Source organism: Lucilia cuprina, chromosome 3 (assembly GCF_022045245.1).
Source record: "Lucilia cuprina isolate Lc7/37 chromosome 3, ASM2204524v1, whole genome shotgun sequence".
NCBI lineage: Eukaryota > Metazoa > Arthropoda > Insecta > Diptera > Calliphoridae > Lucilia > Lucilia cuprina.
The window spans coordinates 4,362,221-4,373,533 of record NC_060951.1 but is presented as its reverse complement, the minus strand read 5'-3'; the positions used below and the strand labels follow the sequence as shown (position 1 = coordinate 4,373,533).

Here is an 11,313-nt window from a genome sequence, read left to right as displayed (position 1 = left end):
CTATAGACTAGACTATAGACTAGACTATAGACTAGACTACAGACTAGACTATAGACTAGACTATAGACTAGACTATAGACTAGACTATAGATTAGACTATAGACTAGATTATAGATTAGACTATAGACTAGACTATAGACTAGACTTTAGACTAGACTATAGACTAGACTATAGACTAGACTATAGACTAGACTATAGACTAGACTATAGAGTAGACTAAAGACTAGACTAAAGACTAGACTATAGACTAGACTATAGACTAAACTATAGACTAATCTATAGTTTAAGCTACAGACTAGACTATAGAATAGACTATAGACTAGACTATAGACTAGACTATAGACTAAACTACAAACTTGACTATAAACTAGACTATAGGTAAGGTTATAGACTAAACTAAACTGAACTATAGTCTCGGCTACAGAATAGATTATAAACGAAACATTAGAGTAGTCTAGAATATAGCCTATATGCTAGACTAAAGGCTAGAATATAGACTAGATTCTTATTGCCTTATTCATAACAGTTTATCAAAGCTTTATAAAACAAATTTTATATGAAAATGTGTCTTATAAACCTTTAATAAATTATTTTGTATAAGTCCTTTAGACTAGTCTATTAATTAGCATGTGAACTATTTTTAAGTATTAAATTTTCCATGCCTGTGTCACATTATAAATCTTCCTCAAAAAAAAAGCGGGGCAAATATGGGGAAAGAAAAACAAGTAAAAAAATAAATAGAAAAATTTATGTTGTAGGAAGATAATCCCCAACAATCAAATAGCTATTGATATCTATTTGTTGCATATATTAATAGTGAAAAGAGGCTGGCAGGCAATCAACAGCACACACCTAATAAATAAAACATAAATTAGAGTGTGTTGCATGTAGCAGCAACAACAGCAGCACAAAACTGCACTAAATAAACATAGAGAATAAGAAAACACTTATAATAACAATACAGCTAGAGGTACTAAAATATATACATATGTATGTATAAATAGATGAACCAAAAATATATAAAACAAAACTATTTTTATGATGAGTTATAAAAAATGTACTTGACAATGATCTAGCTAGAAGAAGAAGAACAACAACAATAACAACAAGAAAGGGCCATTAACAAAAACAATTTGAAACTGTTGATCTTTAAAGCAGGAAAATTGCCTAACACACCCTTCAAATATTTAAAATGTTTTTTTTGAAATTCTTAGCTAAAGGTACATATTTCACATGTTTTTTGGGTATTTTGAAAAAAAGTAGTATTTTCTACTACTTTTTTTAAATTGAAAAATTTTTGCTTAGTTAATGATTAGAAGAGATTTTTAAACATTTCTAACACATTTAACATAATTTTTGAACATTTTGAAAAAAGTAGTATTTTCTACTACTTTTTTAAAACTGCAAAATTTTGCTTTCTAAATGATTAGAAATGACTTTTAAGCTTTTCAAACACATTTAATATGATTTTTAAGCCTTTTGAAATAAGGTAGTATTTTTTAATACTTTTTTGAAACTTGCGAAATTTAGCTTGATTAATGATTAGAAGTGGTTTTTTAACATTTCTAACACATTTAACATGATTTTTGAGCATTTTGAAAAAAGTAGTATTTTTTTACTACTTTTTTTTAAATTGTAAAATTTTGCCTTTTTGATGATTAGAAATGATTTTCAAGCATTTCTTACATATTTAACATGATTTTGAAAAAAATAGTAGTCTTTTCTACTACTTTTTTGAAACTGCAAAATTTTGCTTTATTAATGATTAGAAATGGGTTTTTAAGGTCTTCAACATATATTAACATGATTTTTTGGTATTTCTCAAAAAGTAGTATTTTATACTAGTTAATATTATTTTTGGGACATTTTGAAAAAAAAAAAGTAGTGTTTTCTACTACTTTTTTTGAAATGCAAAATTTTGTTAAATTGATGATTAGAAATGATTTTTAAGCTTTTCAAACATATTTAACATGATTTTTGGTAATTCTAAAAAAAGTAGTATTTTCTACTACTTTTTTGAAACTGCAAAAATTTAGCCTTTTTGATGATTAGAAATGATTTTTAGGTTTTTCAAGCACATTTAACATGATTTTTGAGCTTTTCGAAAAAAGTAGTATTTTTTACTACTATTTTTGAAATTACAAAATTTTGTCTTTTTAATGATTAGACATGATTTTTAGACATTTCTAACATATTTAACATGATTTTTGAGCTTTTCGAAAAAAGTAGTATTTTTTTACTACTTTTTTTAAAATAGCAAATTTAAACAGTTTTAATCATGAGAAACGTTTTTTTAGCATTTTAAAGACATTTTACATGATTTTTAAGCATTTTGAAAAAAGTAGTATTTTCTACTACTTTTTTTATATTGCAAAATTTGGCTTATTTTATGAAAAAATCTTAAAAATTTCCTTTGTTAATGAAATTTTACTTTGGTTACCCTTTTTTTTCTACTAAATATTATCACCTTTTCATATATTCTTTTGATATTTTCGTTTAGTTTTACTCTTTGAGGATCAACTTCTCTGAAACGTGTGAGTTTTTGTTTTCTTTTGCTGCAAAACGTTTTAAGAAGAAATAGGAGTAGCTTTATATTTTCATAAAATTATGCTGACTTTAGTAAAAAAATATGAATATCTTGAATATTGAAGCTTATGGCAAATTTAAAAACAAATTTTGTTTGTAGTTAGTACTTTTTTAAGGGTGTGTGTATGTGTGTTTGTATGTTTGTTTTATGGAATTAGAATTCTTTTAAATATTTCTAAATAAATTATTTTGTAATAATCTAAGGCAACTGTTAGTTGTTGCAATATGTTAAGCAATGAAAGAAAGAAAAGTGATTATTTTAATGACATTTTGTTGTAATTTTGTTCCTTTGTTTTTTTTTTTAAATTCCATAGCTAAGTGTGTCATTTATTGTAAATCTTTTACATCTTTAGAATATTTTGTTTTTGTTTTCTATTTTTAAATGTCTGTGCAATAACATATTATGTTTAGACACTCATTAAGTTTATTTCATTTTTATTAAATATACATATAGAAAATAAATGTTAACAAACATTTGTCCACATTAGATAAAAAAAAAAACGTTTAAATAAGTTTTGTCTAGCTTTTTTATGAAAAGGGTTGTTTACACATTCTAGTCTTAACTTAGAAATTATAGAAAAGTATGTTTTCTAAACAAAAAGTTGAAAATTGTAATTAAAATACATCAAATGTAGTAAATATTACATAGAAATAACTTAATTGTTACAAAATGTCAAAAAATACAAAAAATCTTGATTTTTTTTTCAAAAAAGTAGTAGAAATACTACTTTTTTAAAATAAACAAATTTCTTGATTTTTCTTAACTATTCCTTAAACTCTCATGCAACAATATGTTTAAAACTAATTTTTCCAAAATTTTCTTAACTTTACTACCTTTTTTTACTACTTTTTTAAAATTTTATTAAAAATTAAATAATAATTCCTAAAAATTTTTAAAAACACCTTAAAACATCTTAATTAAACGAAACTATTGAAAAAACTTATATTTAACGGTTTTTTAAAAAAAGTAGTATTTTCTACTACTATTTTTCAATTGCAAAATTTTCTAATTTTTCTTAACTTTTTAAGCATTTCTAATACAAAAATAAATCTGAAGCAAATTTTTTCAAAATTTTCTTAACTTTACTACCATTTTTCTTACTACTTTTTTAGGTTTTATAGAATTTATTGAAAAAAAGTACTAAAAATATAAATAAATTTAACAAAAAACTGTTTTATCATTAATACAACATTATTTTAAGGCAAATGAGAAGAATATTGAAAAAAAAAATGATTTCGACAAATAGTAGTAGAAATACTACTTTTTTTAAAAAAGTAGTAAAATAAGGTTTTTTCTTATTTTAAATTAAAAAGTAAATAGATTGCTAAAGTATAAGAAAATTTTAATTATTTTAGTTATTAAAAATAGTAGTTTTTTATGAAATTTTTTTTTAAATTAGTAGTAAAAATAGTAGTATTTTTAACTAAATTTAATTTTTTCGTTATTTAACTTGTCTAGAATTTCAAACAAGTTGAGAAATTGCTTAAAATCAAGTTTTTGAAAATAGTAGTAGAAATACTACTTTTTTTAAAATGTGCTAAAATTAAGTTTTTTCTAATTTTAAACTAAAGAGCAGGAGAATAGCTAAAGAATAAGGATATTTTATTTAATTTTTTGAGTTAAAATAGTAGTTTATTAAGAAAATTCATGTAAAATAGTAGTAAAAATAGTATTTTTGACTAAACTTAATTTTTTTCGTTATTTAATTAATTTTTTGAGTTAAAATAGTAGTTTTATATGAAAATTTGTTTAAATTTGTAGTAAAAATAGTAGTATTTTTGAGAACACTTAATTTTTTCGTTATTTAACTTGTCTAGGGTTTCAAACTTGTTGAGAAATTGCTAAAACTCAAGTTTTTGAAAATAGTAGTAGAAATACTACTTTTTTTTAAAAAGTGCTAAAATTAATTTTTTTCTAATTTTAAACTAAAGAGCAGGAGAATAGCTAAAGAATAAGAAAATTTTATTTAATTTTTTGAGTTAAAATAGCAGTTTTTTATGAAAATTTGTTTAAATTAGTAGTAAAAATAGTAGTTTTTCTTTAAGTTTGTTTAAATTAGTAGTAAAAATAGTAGTATTTTTGAGAAAACTTAATTTTTTCGTTATTTAACTTGTCTAGGGTTTCAAACTTGTTGAGAAATTGCTAAAAATCAAGTTTTTAAAAATAGTAGTAGAAATACTACTTTTTTTAAAAAGTGCTAAAATTGATTTTTTTCTAATTTTAAACTAAAGAGCAGAAGAATAGCTAAAGAATAAGAAAATTTTATTTAATTTTTTGAGTTAAAATAGTAGCTTTTTAAGAAAATTTGTTTAAATTAGTAGTAAAAATAGTAGTATTTTTGAGAAAACTTAATTTTTTCGTTATTTAACTTGTCTAGGGTTTCAAACGAGTTGAGAAATTGCTAAAACTCAAGTTTTTGAAAATAGTAGTAGAAATACTACTTTTTTTAAAAAGTGCTAAAAATGATTTTTTTTCTAATTTTAAACTAAAGAGCAGGAGAATAGCTAAAGAATAAGAAAATTTTATTTAATTTTTTGAGTTAAAATAGTAGTTTATTAAGAAAATTCATGTAAAATAGTAGTAAAAATAGTATTTTTGACTAAACTTAATTTTTTTCGTTATTTAACTTGTCTAGAGTTTTAAACGAGTTGAGAAATTGCTAAAACTCAAGTTTTTGAAAATAGTAGTAGAAATACTACTTTTTTTACAGAGTGCTAAAAATGATTTTTTTCTAATTTTAAACTAAAGAGCAGGAGAAGAGCTAAAGAATAAGGATATTTTATTTAATTTTGTTAGTTGAAATAGTAGTTTTTTTTAACTATTTTATTGCATTTTCCAAAGCGAAAAACACCAAAAACACTTTCAGTTTTTGCATTATCAAGGCACCTTGTTAAAAATAATCTTATTTTGTATTTATTTATAAAGCGTGTGCTCTTTATATGCATTAGATAAGCTAAATTTTTTTTTTAAAATATGTAACTAGTTTAGTATTATTGCATATTTAGCTAGTTATTATCTCACTTGATATTATTACAACAATGACTAGTTTCGTTGTACTCCCTCGTTTGCATTCTACATTTCCCCCTTGAATACAAGTTCAAGTTCAATTTAAACCATTCAATAATATGACCGACCAAACAAACAAACTAAACCTGCATTTAATGCTCGCCACCTCCTACTCTTGTCTCTTCAAATACAAAACACATTTTGACTTTGTATTTATGAATAAACAATTTAATTTAAAATAGCAAGAATAGTAACAACTACAATAACAACTGCAGCAAAATGAAATATTTTTAATGTATGCCAAAATCTACAAAAAATCGAAAACCAAACTCAGGCTGTTTAGTGTAAATACGAAATAGTTTTTGCAAGTTATTTATTTTTTTTTTTTTGTTTCGAAATATTTTTGGCGTCAATAACTGGAAACAAAAATTGTATCTGTAATATTTGATCCCCTAAAGCAATGCAACACAAAATAGACACCTACGATTTGTGAAAAAAAATTCTAGTTTTAAACACAAACATATTGGACAAGTAACATAGCTGCACAGCAAGGGAAAGGCACAAACATTTTAGAAATAAAAAAAATTTCTTTATAATATTTAAAATATTATAATTTTTATCCCAAACAAATTTAGTTTCTTTAACAAATTTGCCTTTTATACTACGTAAGCTGCTGCGACCTAATTAATTAAAAAACATTGAAATTTTCTAATATTTACATATGTAGACCATCAATTTCTTTGCTGTTTGTTCTGCAACATTTCCATTGGTTCATTGTTTTTTGTTCTTTTTATAAATATTTCAAAATTAAAGTGGATTTAAGTAATATTTATTAAAAAAATTGGCAGTTTATCAAAAATTATTTAAATACTTAAAGAATTAAGTAATTTTTGTTTCAAATTAAAAAAAAAATAAATTTTAAATTAACTTAAGCATTTAATTATGCACAACTAATTTTTTTCAGCAAAAAAACAAAGGAAATACTTATCAAAATGTTTGCTAACAAACATGTTAAATAAACGAGACAAAAAAATGATTAAAATAATGAAAATATCAAGTTTGAGCCTCTTTTAACGAAGTTAAAGAAACTTCCATACAAAAACTACTATTTTAACTAACAAAATCAAATAAAATTTCCTTATTCTTTAGCTATTCTCCTGCTCTTTAGTTTAAAATTAGAAAAAACTCAATTTTAGCACTTTTTAAAAAAAGTAGTATTTCTACTACTATTTTCAAAAATTTGATTTTTAACAATTTCTCAACAAGTTTGAAACCCTAGACAAGTTAAATAACGAAAAAAATTAATTTTTGCAAAAATACTACCATTTTTACTACTAATTTCAACAAATTTTCATAAAATACTACTATTTTAACTAAAAAAATTAAATAAAATTTCCTTATTCTTTAGCAATTCACCCTCTCTTTAGTTAAAAATTAGAAAAAAATCAATTTAACACTTTCTAAAAAAAGTAGTATTTTTACTACTATTTTTCAAATTATTTTTTTTAACAATATTCTGCTCATTTGCCTTAAAATAATGTTATATTAATGATAAAACAGTTTTTTTTTTTTGTTAAATTTATTCATATTTTTAGTACTTTTTTTCAATAAATTCTATAAAACCTAAAAAAGTAGTAAGAAAAATGGTAGTAAAACTAAGAAAATTTAAAAAAAAATAGGTTTAGATTGATTTTTTGTATTAAAAATGCTTAAAAAGTTAAGAAAAATTTCGAAAATTTTGAAATTGAAAAATGGTAGTAGAAAATACTACTTTTTTAAAAAGACGTTAAATATAAGTTTTTTTCAATAGTTTCGTTTAACGACTTTTTTAAAACATTTTTAGGAATTTTAATTTTATTTTAAATAAAATTTTAAAAAAGTAGTAAAAAAGGTAGTAAAGTTAAGAAAATTTTGAAAAAATTAGCTTTAGATTTATTTTTGTATCAGAAATGCTTAAAAAGTTAAGAAAAATCAGAAAATTTTGAATTTAAAAAATAGTAGTAGAAAATACTACTTTTTTAAATACACTTAAAAATGCGTTTTTTCAATAATTGCGTTAAATTAAGATATTTTAAGGTTTTTTGCAAACATTTTTAGGAATTTTAAATAAAACTTTAAAAAAGTAGTAAAAAAGGTAGTAAAATTAAGAAATTACTGAAAAAAAATTGCTTAAGATTTGTTATTGTATTAGAAATTATTAAATAGTGAAGAAAAATCTTAAAATTTCGAAATTAAAAAATAGTAGTAGAAAATACTACTTTTTTTAAATTTTAATATATATAACCATTTTGCATAATTATTAGATTTTAAACATATTTAAACAATTTCTATTGAAATTTTATGACATTTTGACCTTATTTCATTATGACAAAAGAATTTATATGAAAAAAAACGTCTGTCTGTCTGCTTTTTAACAGATAATGAAAAAAATTTCATGCAAAATTATGTTTGAAAAGAAAAAAAATACAATTTCATTAAACAACAAAACACTTGATGAGGCATTAATAAAAACTCATCAACAAGCATGAAAACAACATCATTAACATAAAAATGAAACTGCTCTATTCTTTATTTACACTCTAATATCAACATTAAAGTATATTGTCCTTTTCTCTTCTGCTAAGTAACGCCTTTTTTTCCGAAGGAAAATAAAGAAAAATCAAAATATTAAAAATTATCAATCTTGGACTTTGAAGAGAAGCAACATAAAGCTATAAAACTACAAATAAAAAATTTATCTCAAAAATGTCCTTGATATATGAATAAAGAGGAAAGTGGGGAAAAGAGAAGGTTGGGTTAAAGTTTAACATAAATTTAACGGAAATGATACAAAGCATTTCCGCTACTTGTTGTGGTGAGAAGAATTTAAAAAAAAACCAAATAGAAAAAGATCATAAAGTTGTTGGTTTTGTTATTGTTAAGCAAAAGCCAGGACATTTGTTTAATATTACAAGGAAAATTGTTATAAACGAGATGATACTTAAAGGATTTCCGCTTTTATAGCTGTGTATAACAACAACAAAAAAACCGAAGAAGAAAACCCCAGCAAGCTTGTTTATATGGTGTTAATAATAACTGTTAAATGTTGAAAAGACCACATGTGGTGGCTGGTCATCAACCAAAAAAAAATAAAGGACAATAAAATACAAGCAACATAAACGACAAAAAAACTCCTTTTTTAAAAAATGCTGTCTTCATTTTCATAAACAAAATATTACAAAAAACCAACTTTATTTTTCAAAATTTTAGTTAAAAAAATTTTCTTTAAAATTTAAAAAATTTCCAAAAACACTATAGAAATTGTTAAAATAAAATTAAACTAAACGTTTGTTTTCACAACACTACCCTACAAAAATGGGGTGTTTACACCCCCTGGTATTACTGCTGCTGGCAGTGGGTCTGCAAATAGTTATAATACAAGCCAAAGGTTATTATTATTCTGGTAAGTAACACAAAACTCTAAGCAAAAGAAAACCAATAATTTGAAAATTTTCCAAAAAGTAGTATTTCTACTACTATTTTTTTTTTTGAGCTAAAAAATGTCTATAATGTTTATTAAAACTTTTAAATATAATAATCTATCAAAAAAAAATTTTTAACGTTTTTTTAAAAAAAGTAGTATTTCTACTACTATTTTAATTTCTTTAAAAAACCGCTCAAAATCATATAAAAAATTGCTAAATATGTTTTAGTTATAAAAATCAATGTTTTTGTAAAATTTTAAAAAAGTAGTATTTCTACTACTATTTTTATTTGCCTTAAAAAACATGTAAAATGTTATTTAACTTAAAAAAGTACTTAAATACAGAAAAACTAAAAATTTTTAAAGCAAACTTACAAAGTTTTAAGGCTTTTTTAAAAAAGTAGTAGATCTACTACTATTTTAATTTCTTTAAAAATCTACTCTAAATCAGTCATAATATTGCTAAATATGTTTTATTTGTAAAAATCAATGTTTTTTTCGAATTTTGAAAAAAGTAGTATTTCTACTACTATTTTTATTTGCCCTAAAAAACATTTCAAATGTTTTAAAACTTAATAAAATACTTAAATACAGAAAAACCTTAAATATTAAAGCAAATTTACTCAATTTTAAGGCTTTTTTAAAAAAGTAGTAAATCTACTACTATTTGAAATTCTTTAAAAAACTACTCAAAATTACATGAAATATTGCTAAATATGTTTTAGTTATAAAAATCAATGTTTCTGTGAATTTTTTTAAAAAAAGTAGTATTTCTACTACTATTTTAATATTCCTTAAAAAAATCTCTAAAATGTTATTAAACTTAATGAAATACTTAAATATAGAAAAAATTAAACATTTTAACGCAAGTTTACGAAGTTTTAAGACTATTTGAAAAAAGTAGTAGATTTACTACTATTTTAATTTCTTTAAAATTGTGCTTAAATTTGTTCTAAATATTGTTAGTTATGCTTACCTTATAAAAATGAACTTTTTGGTGAAGCAAAAAAAAGTAGTATTTCTACTACTATTTTTATTTTTATTAAAAATATGTGTCAAATTTTTACTATACAAATATTTTCGTTTTAAATGAATTTTCTTTGATGAAAACACTTAATTTCTTTAACTTTTTATGACATCATCCAAAAATTTAAAAAAGTACTTTTCTACTACTATTTTTCAAAAATTTATTTTTTAATGAAAATTGTCATATTTGAGCAACTTATTATTATAAAACATTATTTTTTGCAATTTTTATGTAAAATTACTTATTTTTTAAAAAAAAGTACTTTTTCTACTACTATTTTTCAAAATAAGATTTTTTATGAAAATTTCATTTATTTAAACAACTAATTGAAGAAAAACTTTATTTCTGTTATTTTTAATGAAAAATTACTAATTTTTAAATAAGTACTATTTCTACTACTATTTAGCGAAATGCGAAAAAGTATATTTTCTACTACTATTTTTTAGATTTTTTTAGAAAATTTCGTTTAGTTGAACAATTAATTAAAGAAAAACTTTATTTTTGTTGTTTTTAGTGAAAAAAATACTAATTTTAAAAAAAAGTACTTTTTTTACTACTTTTTTTCGAAATGCGATTTTTAGCAAAATTTCTTACATTTATGTAACTATTAATGAAAAAAAAAACATTTCTTTCATTTTTCATAAAAAATTTTTCAATTTGAAAAAAGTACTTTTTCTACTACTATTTTTCGAAATGCGATTTTTAGCCAAATTTCTTATATTTATGTAACTATTTAATTAAAAAAAAACATTTCTTTAATTTTTCATAAAAAATTTTTCAATTTGAAAAAAGTACTTTTTCTACTACTATTTTCCAAAATAAGATTTTTGGAAAAAAATGGGTTTTTAAGACAAACACTTAATGAAAAACTTAATTATGAAGAGTTTTTATAAATTTTTTTTTTCATTTCAAAAAAGTACTTTTTCTACTACTATTTTTCAAAACGTGATTTTTGTGAGAAAAATTCACATATTTGTTTATATTATTAAAGAGAAAACGTAATACTTTTCATTTTCTATAAAACATTAATAAAAAAAAGTACTTTTTCTACTACTATTTTTTAAAAATGTAATTTTGTAGCGAAAAAAGTTGTTTTTTACATTTAACATTTTCTTAAACATTTTTGTTTTTAAGTGACTTTCTTCTACGATATTTTGTTTTTAAATTCTTCAATTATCAAATCATTTAAGAGCCAAAATGGGTCACTTTTAATGACCCCAAAGTGACAAA

At 21.7% G+C, this 11,313-nt stretch overlaps 1 protein-coding gene across 1 annotated transcript in view; it reads left to right on the top strand.

Moving 5' to 3' along the window:
* Positions 1–8,850: 8,850 nt before the first annotated feature.
* LOC111686646 (basement membrane proteoglycan) overlaps positions 8,851–11,313 on the top strand; it is a gene marked incomplete at its 3' end in the record, with an annotated part of 66,323 nt that continues 63,860 nt past the window's right edge. The window contains exon 1 of the mRNA XM_046945942.1: positions 8,851–9,035. Within this exon, the coding sequence (XP_046801898.1) occupies positions 8,948–9,035 (88 nt within the window). The remainder of the gene's footprint in view (positions 9,036–11,313) is intronic.